General features: G+C 51.5%; 1 protein-coding gene across 4 annotated transcripts in view; it reads left to right on the top strand.

Annotated features, from left to right (window-relative positions):
• The first annotated feature begins 516 nt into the window (after positions 1-516).
• The window catches only part of SLC43A1 (solute carrier family 43 member 1), a 43779-nt gene continuing 31179 nt past the window's right edge, over positions 517-13116 (top strand). For 2 of the 4 annotated variants that reach the window (XM_027776714.1, XM_027776715.1), the window contains exons 1-5: positions 517-648; positions 1243-1409; positions 11648-11825; positions 11926-11981; positions 12112-12188. In XM_027776714.1, coding sequence (XP_027632515.1) covers positions 1256-1409; positions 11648-11825; positions 11926-11981; positions 12112-12188 — 465 coding nt within the window. In that variant the 5' untranslated portion in view covers positions 517-648; positions 1243-1255. Of the gene's footprint in view, positions 649-1225; positions 1410-11647; positions 11826-11925; positions 11982-12111; positions 12189-13116 lie in introns of those variants that run through there. The other 2 variants (XR_001371319.2, XM_006160810.3) reach the window with 1 other exon arrangement.

Here is a 13116-nt window from a genome sequence, read left to right as displayed (position 1 = left end):
AACCGGAGGTGAGCAGCGGGTGCGGGTAGGGGTTCCCGGCTGCGCGTCGACTGAGCCACCCCGGCCTGCTCCGGCTGACACCCCCGCTCTCCCAGCAAAGCCCGTTACCTGAGCCCGCGGGGGCCGCGGCACTCTGTCCTCCCCAAGAGCGATTCCTCTTTCCTTCGACCCCTCCGCCCCGTCTCCTCCTCTCCAGCCTCCTCCTGATGCACTTGCTCTGTTTGGAGCACGGCTCTGGTCGGAGTTGGGACGGACCTCCGCCTGCACCCCGAAGGCCCGGGGCACAGACCAGGGCACTGAGTCCGGGGGGGTGGGGGGGAAGTGACTCGGGCTCTCCTCTTCTCGCTCTCGGCCTTTCCTTTCTGCCCCTCTCCTCTCGGTTCTCCTCGGTCTCACCCTCCGGGCCGGTCCCCGCCTCCGCGCCGCTCGCGCCCGGTCCCCTCCCGCCGTGGCACTAGCAGAGCTGCGGGGGGAGCCGGGGCTCTTTTCCTCCCTCTGGCAACCACACCCGCGCTCGGCGTGGTGCCCCGCGCCCTGCGAGCGAGTGCCGGGCGAGCGAGGCGGTCGCGGGCGGAGGGGCGCTGGAGGGCCCGCCCTGGGTGTCGCTCCACGTGGCAGCTGTTGGCTTGGCCCCTGAGACTGCAGGACGTGAGTCGCCTGGTGTGCAAAGGGAGAGGGCTTTCTCCGGCCAGGTCCCGGAGGGGAGGAGTGGACGACGCGGGAGGCCGTTGGTCTTTGGGCTTCTTATTTCAGAAGGGCAACGGGAAGAGGGCTGTCTTGGGGTAACCTCAGACTTCCCTTTCCTCCTGCCTGTTTCTGGGGGTCCTTCCTCGCTCCAGGGGCTGGACATCGGCCCACAGTGATTCAGTGCGCGGACTCTGCCCCTTGCTGACCTCCGGGGACATGGGAAAGTGCAGGTCTGGCCCCCAAGAGCCGGCTCTGCGCACCGAGGCCTGGGTGAGAGAGCCCGGCAGCGCGCCAGGAAGCTGCCGCGCGCAGACAGAACCTTCCTTGTCTGTGATAGTGGCCTGGCGGGAGCCCAACGCCGCGTGCGCCCCTGGCACTGCCAGTGCGCGCGGAGACAGCGCGGCGGCACCGGCTGGGGCGGCCCGGGCGCCCTGGGGCCTCCGTGAAGCCCCCCTCGCGGGCTGGCCCGAGGGGGATCTCAGGAAGCATCTCGATGCAGGACCCTTCCCAGGGGCCCCTGAGGGGCACTTCACGCAGCGCCCTGTTTCTCGGAGGACTGGCTGCCACGATGGCCCCCACGCTGCAACAGGCGTACCGCAGGCGCTGGTGGATGGCCTGCACCGCGGTGCTGGAGAACCTCTTCTTCTCTGCCGTGCTCCTGGGCTGGGGCTCTCTGCTGATCATGCTCAAGAACGAGGGCTTCTACTCCAGCATATGCCCAGGTATGCCTGAGAACGGGCCAGGTGGGCTGGGGAGGGGGAACAGGCGGAGATGGAAGCCAGAGGAGGACAGGTGGGAAAAGGACAGGTGGCTGGGTGGACAGAAAGCAGGGCTGCCAAAGACAGCTCTGCACGGGAGTTGGACGGCTCTTAAAACTTCAGGGGGGGGAGGTTGGGTGGGGAGGAAATGGGTGGCATTCTCCACTCTTCATCTATCTAACCCAGAAGTCACTGACCGCCAGGTCTGGGCATTCCCTACTGGTGATGGGACAAACTGCAGAGCCCCTACCGTCTGAGAGTCTCCTGTTTAGAGCCGGGTGGAGCCTTTTAGAAGTGCTGCATCGGGGACCAGCAGATGGCGCAATGGCTATGTGGCTGGACTCCCATGTAGTTGACCGTGGTTTGAGTCCCGGACCTGGTGGTTTAAGCTCACGCCTGGTGCGTGTGCTTTCATGCCCCGGATCCTGAGAGACTGGAGGAGAAGGGATTGCTGCGTGGCCATCCCCATTTGGGGGTGATTCCTCGCTTTCTATCTCTCAGTCTTTCTGGCAGGTGCATACACCCTATACCAAAAACCTCTCGAAAAAAAAAAAGTGCTACATTGGGCTTGATGAGGAATTTCTTAACAGGGTTACTTTATTTTATTATTTTTTGGAGAGGTTTTTGCTATAGGGTGCATGCGCTCGCCAGAAAGGCAGAGAGAGACAGAGAGACAGAAAGCGAGAAATAACCCCCCAGGGGGGATGGCCATGCTGCAATCCCTTCTCCTCCATCTCCTCTCGGGAATGCACGCACGCACACGCGCCCGGCGTGAGTTTTAAGCCACCAGGTTCGGGACGTGAACTGCGGTCAGCTACATGGGAGTTCAGCAACATAGCCATTACATTAACTGCTGGTCCCTTAACAGGATTATTTTAAGGTTAAGTAAGACAAGAGGATTTTGACTATAAAGGGCCTGCAAAGTTTCCTTTTCTGGACCTAGGGCCCCAGGTTTTCGTCACCCATTTGCACAAAGTTAATAGCTATTATTTCCCCTAGGACTAGAATTATGGAGAGTCTCTGTCTTCCACCTCAGTTTCCTTGGCCATGCGTCAGTGGCTCAGAACAGGGAATGGGACTTGTAACAGTCCTTGGGAGCAATAACAGCAGCCACAGGCTGTGCAACTGCACCCCAGGACAGGGAGTCGCCCCTCGTAATCTCTGGGACTGGTGTCTGATGGGTATCTTCCTTTTCTGGGAAGAACATTTTACCAACCAGCTCCACCTAAGGGTAGATGTGGAGTTTGGCCGCCTTCTCCCTCCTTATCTGCTTCCTCCATGTTCCACAGCAGGCTTGGAAGGAAGGCCAGCTGGGTTTGGATTCCACCACTTTTAGTAGCTGGATGACACCAGTGGCTCCTGATACATTGAGCTTCAGTTGCCTGATCTGCAGAATTGGAATCCTAATATCTATCCCATGGCAGCGATGTGGGAGTCCGCAGTGCTTGGTAAATGTAGACATGGGCTCCTGGCGTCACTGGCTCCTCATCTCAACTCCCTGCCTCACAGTACCTGCTCTGGCTGTGGGAGAAAACCGAGTTGTCGCTGGTGGAGGTGGAGAGGTCTTGATCTCTGCTCTGAGCAGCAGCTCTACCCCTGCCACCATTATCTGTTCAGAAGTAGCAGGTGGTGCTGAGGGAGGGCTGGGACTTGCCCTTGCCAGCTGGCCCCAGTTACAGGGCGATAGCAGCTGGAGGAGTGGAGTTGGTAGCTGGCCTGGGCAGGGAGGGTAGGTCAGGAGGAGGAGGTCTGAGATGAAATGATAGGTGTTCTAAGATGACTGAGAGAACCAAGGGGAGGGCTACAGGGGACTCAGTCAACGTCCGAGTCCCTCTGAGTTTCTCCTGGAGCTGGAACGGATCTGCCCTCTGCCACCCAGTGGTCTTGATGCTTGCCACTGTGCATCTAATAGCTTCAGACCTGCCTTTTGCTCTTGGCGGTGGTATGTTTTAAAATCAACTTTATTGAAGAAATTTTTACAATATGGAATTTGACACGTTTATACACCTCAGTAACCATCACCCCCTCAAACTGCTGCTTCCCTTTGGAGCACATGTCCTCCGACTTACCCTTTTAAAACGATTTGAAAAGCAGCTTTATTTATTTATTTATTTATTTGGAGAGCTTTTTGCTATAGGGCGCATGTACTCGCCAAACAGAGAGACAGACAGCGAGAAATCACCCCCCAGGGGGAATGGCCATGCCGTAATCCCTTCTCCTCTATTCTCCTCTTGGGATCTTGGGCACGCACGCACACGCGCCCGGCGTGAGTTTAAGCCATCGGGTCCAGGACTCGAACCGCAGTCAACTACATGGGAGTTCAGCGACATTACCATTATGCTAACTGCTGGTCCCAAAAGCAACTTTATAAAGATAAAATTCACATCTTTTATTTATTTTAATTTTTTTTTTTTGGAGAGATTTTCACTGTAGGGCGCGTGCGCTCGCCAGACAGACAGAGAGAGACATAGAGACAGAAAGCGAGAAATCACCCCCCAGGGGGGATGGTCACGCCGCAATCCCTTCTCCTCCATTCTCCTCTCGGGATCTTGGGCACGCACGCACACACGCCCGGCGTGAGTTTTAACCCACCGGGTCCGGGACACGAACCGCGGTCGACTACATGAGAGTCCGGTGACATAGCCATTATACTAACTGCTGGTTCCCAAAATTCACATCTTTTACAACTCATCCATTTCAAGGGTACAATGTAATGGTTTTTAGTATATTCAGAGTTGTGCAACCATCCTCACGATAAATTTTAGAACATTTTAGTTATCCCCCAACGTACCTCAGTACCCGTTAGCAATACCCTATTCCTACCTGACCCTCCAGCACTAAGCACGAGGCAGCCACTCATCTGCTTTCTGTCATAGGTCTGCCTTAGGACAAAAAGATTGACCTATTTTGAATGCTTCGCAGAGCTGGAATCTTATAACGTGTGACTGACTTCTTTCACTTAGGATCATGTTTTCAAGGTTCATCCTTGTAATATGCACCAGGACTTTGCTTTTTAATTTTTTTAACTTCTAATTATTTTTGCTATAGAGTACATTCACTCGTCAGACGGAGACGGAGAGACAGAGAGACAGAGAGAACGAGCAATCACCCCTGTGGGGGGAATGGCCATGCCAGTCGGTTCTCCTCTAGTCTCCTCTCAGGATTTTAGGCATGCATGCACATATGCCCAGCATGCTTTTCAACCTGATGGGTTTGGGACTCTGCTGGGACCTGCTCAGCTGAACATGCTTTTCTGAGTGGGGAAGGCTGCGGATTAGAAATAAACCCAATAACAAACACACACAGACACATGTATAGAAAAGCGAGGATTGGGTAGGCCCAACTTCTCTGAAGGAGAAGTTGTGACCAGGAACCGGCCTCAGGTTTGTTCTTTTAAAGGACAGAAAATAGGGGAAGAGGAAATGGGATTCAAAGAGAATGGGGGAAGAGGAAACGGAAGGTAAAGCCAGTTGTTTGGGGACGTAAATCATCTGAAGATGCGAAAACGACTTGGCGCCATGTAATTTCTCTGATCTTTTGGCGGGTAAATCTGATAAACACAGGTTGTTTCCTTTAGCCTCATACTGCCCTGCAGTATCAGACTGGGTATCAACAACAACAGGAAAATAACCAATAACAAAAAAAAAAAAAGAAAAAAAATAACCGATAACAACAGACAGATTGTGTTTTCATATGTAAATGCGCTCAATAGCCATCGCTAAAGTAGTTCACAGAAGCACATTTCTGTGTGCGTCTAGTGGTCACACCATGTTTTCTCAGATTGCCACACTCCACAGGACTCGAACCGTGAAGTCACGTGTAGGATCCAATGCCTTAACTGCCGTGCCACCTGCTGGCCTAAGTTCTTTGCTTTTTATTGCTGAATAATACTTCAATACTTGTATGGATCAACCACGTTTTGTTTATCCATTGATCAGCTGATGGACCTTGGGTTGTTTCCACTTTTTGGCAGTCATGAATTGTGGTGCCCAAGTTCCATATCTAGGAGTGGAACTACTGTGTCATAATGGTGATTTAAAACTATATATATTTATTTATTATTTTTAAAATTGCCTTTTTATTATCGAGTTGAGTCTAGATACAAGTCCCTTACCACAAACGTGACTTATGAAATTTTTTTCCACTGTGGGTTGTCTGTTCACTTTCTTCATAGTGTCCTTTGCTGTGTAACAATTTTTAAAAAAATTTTAATTGGAGAGGTTTTTGCTACAGGGTGTGTGCGCTTGCCAGAAAGACAGAGAGAGACAGAGAGACAGAAAGTGAGAAATCACCCCCCAGGGGAGATGGCCACGCTGCAATTGCTTTCTGTCATAGGTCTGCCTTAGGACAAAAAGATTGACCTATTTTGAATGCTTCGCAGAGCTGGAATCTTATAACGTGTGACTGACTTCTTTCACTTAGGATCATGTTTTCAAGGTTCATCCTTGTAATATGCACCAGGACTTTGCTTTTTAATTTTTTTAACTTCTAATTATTTTTGCTATAGAGTACATTCACTCGTCAGACGGAGACGGAGAGACAGAGAGACAGAGAGAACGAGCAATCACCCCTGTGGGGGGAATGGCCATGCCAGTCGGTTCTCCTCTAGTCTCCTCTCAGGATTTTAGGCATGCATGCACATATGCCCAGCATGCTTTTCAACCTGATGGGTTTGGGACTCTGCTGGGACCTGCTCAGCTGAACATGCTTTTCTGAGTGGGGAAGGCTGCGGATTAGAAATAAACCCAATAACAAACACACACAGACACATGTATAGAAAAGCGAGGATTGGGTAGGCCCAACTTCTCTGAAGGAGAAGTTGTGACCAGGAACCGGCCTCAGGTTTGTTCTTTTAAAGGACAGAAAATAGGGGAAGAGGAAATGGGATTCAAAGAGAATGGGGGAAGAGGAAACGGAAGGTAAAGCCAGTTGTTTGGGGACGTAAATCATCTGAAGATGCGAAAACGACTTGGCGCCATGTAATTTCTCTGATCTTTTGGCGGGTAAATCTGATAAACACAGGTTGTTTCCTTTAGCCTCATACTGCCCTGCAGTATCAGACTGGGTATCAACAACAACAGGAAAATAACCAATAACAAAAAAAAAAAAAGAAAAAAAATAACCGATAACAACAGACAGATTGTGTTTTCATATGTAAATGCGCTCAATAGCCATCGCTAAAGTAGTTCACAGAAGCACATTTCTGTGTGCGTCTAGTGGTCACACCATGTTTTCTCAGATTGCCACACTCCACAGGACTCGAACCGTGAAGTCACGTGTAGGATCCAATGCCTTAACTGCCGTGCCACCTGCTGGCCTAAGTTCTTTGCTTTTTATTGCTGAATAATACTTCAATACTTGTATGGATCAACCACGTTTTGTTTATCCATTGATCAGCTGATGGACCTTGGGTTGTTTCCACTTTTTGGCAGTCATGAATTGTGGTGCCCAAGTTCCATATCTAGGAGTGGAACTACTGTGTCATAATGGTGATTTAAAACTATATATATTTATTTATTATTTTTAAAATTGCCTTTTTATTATCGAGTTGAGTCTAGATACAAGTCCCTTACCACAAACGTGACTTATGAAATTTTTTTCCACTGTGGGTTGTCTGTTCACTTTCTTCATAGTGTCCTTTGCTGTGTAACAATTTTTAAAAAAATTTTAATTGGAGAGGTTTTTGCTACAGGGTGTGTGCGCTTGCCAGAAAGACAGAGAGAGACAGAGAGACAGAAAGTGAGAAATCACCCCCCAGGGGAGATGGCCACGCTGCAATACCTCCTCCTCCATTCTCCTCTCGGGATCTTGGGCACGCACACACACGCGCTTGGCGTGAGTTTAAGCCACTGGGTCCAGGACTCGAACTGCAGTTGACTACATGGGAGTCCAGCGACATAGCCATTATGCCACCTGCTGGTTCCAACATTGTCTATTTTTTCTTTTGCCCCTTTATTTTACTGTTGTATTTAAGGATCCATTGCCTAGTCTAAGATCACAAAAATTTACACCTGTGTTTTAGAGTTTTAGCTTTCTTTTTTTTTTTTTAATTTGCCAGAGGGCATATGTGTTCTCCAGGAAAAAAAAGGGGGGGGGGAGAGAAAGCATCCTGGAATGGGGCATGGTCACACACCAATCACTTCTTTTCCATTTCTCCACCCAGTTGGGATTTTGGCTTGTCCCTGGAGGCTGTCACCCATGAGTCACCTGGGATGGAAAGGGAGCAGGCTTTCTTTTCTTTCTTATTTTAGTTTTTTCTGTATGGTGCATGCACTCACCGGGGAGAGATAGACACAGACACAGTTAGAGGGAAAGTGAGAAATCACCCCCCTGGGAAGGAAGTGGTCACACCAAAATCCCTTCTCCCCCATTCTCCTCCTGGGATTTTGGACACGGATGCACATGCACCTGGTGTGATTTTCAAGCCACCCAGTCCGGGACTCAAACCATGGTCAGCCACATGGGAATCCAGTGCCTTAACCACTGCACCACCTACTAGCCCAATGGGAGAGGGCTTTCTTTGGCAGGGACCTAGAGGGGAGGAGTAGACAGCAGGGGACGGATATTTGGGCTATTTTTTGGAGGGAGACTTTTAGGGTAACTTCAGACTTCTTTTCCCTCCTCCTGCCCCCCTCCTAGGGGGTCCTTCTTGGTGTGAGGAACCAAATATTGGTTCCTGATGCTCCAGAGCATGGACTCTGCCTCTTGTTGACCTTCGGGGACTTGGCAAAGTGTGGGTTTGGCTCCCGAGAGCTGGCTCTGGACACGCAGGCTGGCTGAGCAAGCCCAGCAGCACGCCTGGGCTCCACCCCCACCTCTGTCACTGGCTTCACACATTCTCCGTCTCATCCCATGCCTCACTTCAGTTGTCTAGGAAAGTGGAGAGGTTTGATGCCAAAGACCCCTGTAATAATTAACGAGGATACAGGTCCAAGAGAATTTTGTGTCTTGGGCTGGCTCCCCTCTTGGTTCAGAAGTCTGACTTTATCACGCAACGATCGAGCCTCTGAAACCAGCTTGTGCTGATCAAACTCTGATCGATAAACCATAGGAACTAATGCAGCCACTGACCTTCAGTCACGGGTCATCTACCGGACTGGATTCTCCTCGGTGGAAGAGCACATGCCCTTGTCAGTTCTGCATATTCTTTTTTTTTTTTTAAAGAATTATTTAACTTTATTTATTATTATCATTATTATTTTCCAGTTTGATCAGAGAGAGATAGAGAGGAAGTGAGAAAGCAAGCCACCATGGCTGAAAGCAGTTTGAGTCCCAGGCCTGGTGACTTGCTTTCTCACTTTCCCTCTTCCTCTCGCTGTCTGTTTTTCTCTGGCCAAATTAAAAAATAACAATAAATAGGGACCGGCAGGTGGCATGGTGGTTAAGGTGCTGGACTCCCACCCACGAGGCTGACCGTACTTAGAGACCTAGACCTGGCAGCTTGCTTTCTCACTTTCCCTTTCTTTCTCTCTCTGGTCAAATAATAATAATAATAATAATAATAATAAATGGAATGAAATAAATACATTTTTAAAATAATAGAGAAGTCAGAAGTCTGGATTTTTATGTGATAACTTCTGTTATAAACTGGCACCCAAGTATAGTTTATAACTCTGTATCTTAAACTGCAAGCCAAGCAAAACATGGTGGGGGCCAGTGCTGGTCATGTTTGCAGCCTCTGGTCTGAATGATCTTTGCTTGCTTTCTGCTTTCCCCACTGTTCCAGCACAGAGCCAACATCCAGTAAATGTCCAGTAAGTGGGCACAGACTGAGTAACCCTGTGCAGACACACCTGGCAGAGAAACGAACTGATCATCAAGACTGCTAGATTACGGGGCTAGTGTGAACCCCTAAGGCAGTGTGGTCTAACACCCTAACCACTTCCTGCAGGTGCCTGAGCCCTTTCCCAGCCTCCCTGGCAGCTGTACTGATGGGGGACTCCCCACTGCCCTAAGTGATTCCAGTCTGCTGGGCCAGCATAGTTCTTTATATCCTGTCTCAGGTCAACACAGATCTTTTTTCTTTATTTTTTTTAGAGAGATTTTTTGCTACGGGGCATCTGTGCTCACCAGAGGAAAAGAGAGAGAGAGTGAGAAATCACCCCCGGAGGGGATGGCTATGCCTCAGTTCTCTTGGGATTTTGGGCACACGCGCTTCCTGCATGAGTTTCAAACCCCCGGTTCTTTCGGATGGACCGCGGTCAGCAATGTGGGAGTTCAGTGCCTTAACCATTGCGCCACCTGCTGGCCGCAACACAGATCTCTACCTGCCGTGCTTGCATGTGCGCCGGATACCTCAAGTTGGGTCACTATAGCCACTGAGGGCAAACGCCCAGCCCCAGCATCCAGGCGTCATCACTTTCCCCTGTTTTGTTCTCATTGCCCTGCCACATTTTGAAAAATAATTATTTAATTTTATTGATTACGATCATTTTTGGATTGGACCAGCGAGAGACAGAGAGAAAAGGAAAGTGAGAAATCAAGCTGCCAGGTCCAGGACTCAAATGGTGGTCGGCCAAGTGGGAGTCCAATGCCCTAACTACCACGCCACCTGCCAACCCCAGGCTCTATCACTTTTTCAATGAGCATTGGTTTTTTTCCTTTATTATCTAACATAAGCACCCTGAGGGCTGAGAGCTGTCTTACTCCCTGTGGGATCCGCGCTCACCACCTTGTGACCCTGCAGGTGGGCCGTCATCTGCAACCTTCCTCAGCTACTTCTGGAGCATGCGCCCTGGTCTGGGCCAGGCTGTGTGCAAAGCTCTGTGTTCACTGTCTCCAGCTAAGCCCCCACGAGGAGCCTGAGGGTTAGGCATTCTCTGTCCCTGTTGACAGATAAGGAGTCTAAGGCTCAAAGAGGAAACTCCGGGGCCAGCAGGTGGTGTACTGTTAAGGTACAGGACTCCTACGTGGTAGACCACATTTTATTTATTTGTTTTTTTTTTAATTTTATTTATTCATTCGCTTATTTTAAATTTGGCCAGAGAGAGACACAGAGAGAGGGAAGGTGAGAAAGCAAGCCACCAGGTCCAGGACTTGAACCGTGGTCGGCCATGTGGGAGTGTCCAGCTCCTTAGCCACCTCTTCACCAGCTGGTCCCGGTAGACCACGGTTTGAGTCCCAGACCCTGAGGCTTGAAACTCATGCTGGGTGCATGTGCATGTGTGGCCAAAATTCTGAGAGGAGAACAGAAAGAAAGGGATTGCAGCGTGGATATCCCCTCCGGGGGATACCTTCTCACTTTTTCTCCATCTCTGTCTGTCTCTCTCTGTCTCTGTCTCTCCAGTGAGCACATGCTCTCTGTAGCAAAAATCTCTTCAAAAAAAAAGACAGGAAGCTTCTGTCTGAGCCCTGCTGGCGGGTGACAATTCACACCCTGGGCAGTGTTGCCCAGGAACAAATTGGAGGGAGGGGCAGCCACTCCTGATGTGCTGAGCATTGAGTAAAGTGCAGTCAGCCTCTGTCCCCAACCGCTAGCTAGCCCTTCTTCTGAACATGTCACAACCCTCAGGTGGCAGTTCACCCTAAGGAGGAGTCTCCCGGGTGAACTGCAGTCGGGCACGGGAGAGCAGTGGTCCTGACCTTGTGCCTTTGTGTCATCACCCGGAGAATGGGGGGCTTTATGAACTGACTCGGTTCACACGGTGCCTGCTAAGACAGGAACCTAGTTAGATGCGCCATACATATGAGCGCTGTTAGAATTCCACACGCAGGGAGAGCCTCCCCCAGGTTCTATGTGAATTCTCGTCACGTGCATCAGCGTGCCACTCACTGATTTTGCCCCTGGCTTTGGGAATGCTTCCCGTTGGGGGTCCACAGCCCCCTTGGCGTGGCCATGGAGTGAGTATCATAACTTAGTAAGCGCTTTGATGTGTATTACCTCATTTGAGCTGTTGGGTCATTTGGAAAAGTCATGATGTAGTTTGCAAAAATGCATCTAACGTTTCCAACAACCCCAACAGTGGAGGCCTCAGGCTGGGTGTGTGTTTGACTCTCCCAGGGTCAGATACTAAGTGCTGCCATGTAGGGAGCCCCATCCCCTGAAAACCAGCGGGGGCATGACTCTAGGCCACCCCCAAAGTCACCTGGTTGGCAGGAACTCAGAGGTGTGGGATTCGAACCCCAGGCCTCGGAGCCCAGGCTGCCCTCTCCTGTGCCCAGCAGCTCCTGCTGTCATGCTGAGTGGCCCTTTCTCTCCTTAGCGGAGAACACCACCAACACCACCCAGGGCGAGCCGCACCGGTGGCTGAGCTGTGACTGGCAGGACGAGATGCTCAACCTGGGCTTCACCATCGGCTCCTTCGTGCTCAGCGCCACCACCCTGCCGCTGGGGGTCCTCATGGACTGCTTCGGGCCCAGGCCTGTGCGGCTGATCGGCAGGTCAGGCGGTGGGCTGTAGGTGCTGCAGGGCAGGGGCCATGCCGCTCGGAGGGGAGGCTTGGAGTACCAGGTCAATCTCCCCTTCCCCATGTCCCCACAGTGCCTGCTTCGCTGCGTCCTGCACCCTCATGGCCCTGGCTTCTCGGGACGTTGAAGGTGAGCTGCCTGGGCACTCGCACACCCACTAGGAAAAACACGGGTGGGGTGAGGTAACTGTTTACCCTGGCTCCTGCCCTTGGCCTCCCAGTTCCCCAAGTGCCCTCATCTGCCCCTCTCCCCTTCCCAGTTCTGTCCCCGTTGATATTCCTGGCGCTGTCCCTGAATGGCTTTGGTGGCATCTGCTTAACATTCACGTCACTCACGGTGAGTACAACAGGCCCGGCTGGGCAGGACACCCACAGGTGAGGTCAGGCTGGAAGTGAGTGGGGGCAGGAGTAGGGCAGGGGCGTGGTGACGTGTGGGTGACAGCTGAGGGCGGTGGGCAGTGCGTGTGCGTGTGTGTGAGAACACCCAGCCCTGTTCTAGGCACTGGGGCTTCAGCACAGACTGGCCTGACAATGCTCCCACCTTCCTGGAACTTCCAACTGGGGCTCGGGAGAAACACAGCCCAACAAACAAGTAAACTAATAAATTATGTCAGGAGTCCCAAGTGCGGAGAAAAAAATAAAACCGGGTAATATGATAGTGAGGGGGAGGGTGTGGCTTGAGGCAGTGGTGTGTGTGTGCCGGGTCTTGGCCAAGCAGGTGTGTCACTGTCCGTGTGGAAGGGCATGTGGCCCGTGAATGTCTGTGAGTGTACTAGGTTGAACCATGACACTGCGACTCTCGGCTGTGATTGGTGTCCAAAAAGGGCTTTTTCACCTGGCTCGACTCATTACATGTGTGTGTATGTTTCTCTAAGTGTGTAGGCTCACAGATGGGAGTGAGGAAGGGTTAAAGACTTAGCGGGGTGTATGCAGAGGGAGGGGAAGGTCCCTGGCTGGGCCGCAGTTCAGTCTGTTTATCTCTGGGTGTTTTTGTCTGAATTTCAATTCACCCCAGCAGCCGGCTTTAATTCCAATCGGGACATTTCACAACTCTCTAGGAAGAGGATCCCTTCCTCCCCGCCCCTCTCCGCAGCTCCCTCTGCACGCTGTGCGCCTTGGCTCAGGTCCCAAAGTCCCTTCTCCCTTGGGCGGGGGCGCGGGACTTGACCGTGTGACCTCAGAGCCAGCCCGGTAGGCCGAGGGCGGTTCCACGCACAGCTGGCCCGGGCTCCTCCCGCAATCTCCAGCCAATGGCAGGGGCGGGG

The sequence above is a fragment of the Tupaia chinensis genome, unplaced genomic scaffold (assembly GCF_000334495.1).
Source record: "Tupaia chinensis unplaced genomic scaffold, TupChi_1.0 Scaffold000709_1, whole genome shotgun sequence".
NCBI lineage: Eukaryota > Metazoa > Chordata > Mammalia > Scandentia > Tupaiidae > Tupaia > Tupaia belangeri.
This window is presented reverse-complemented; position numbering and strand designations above follow the sequence as displayed.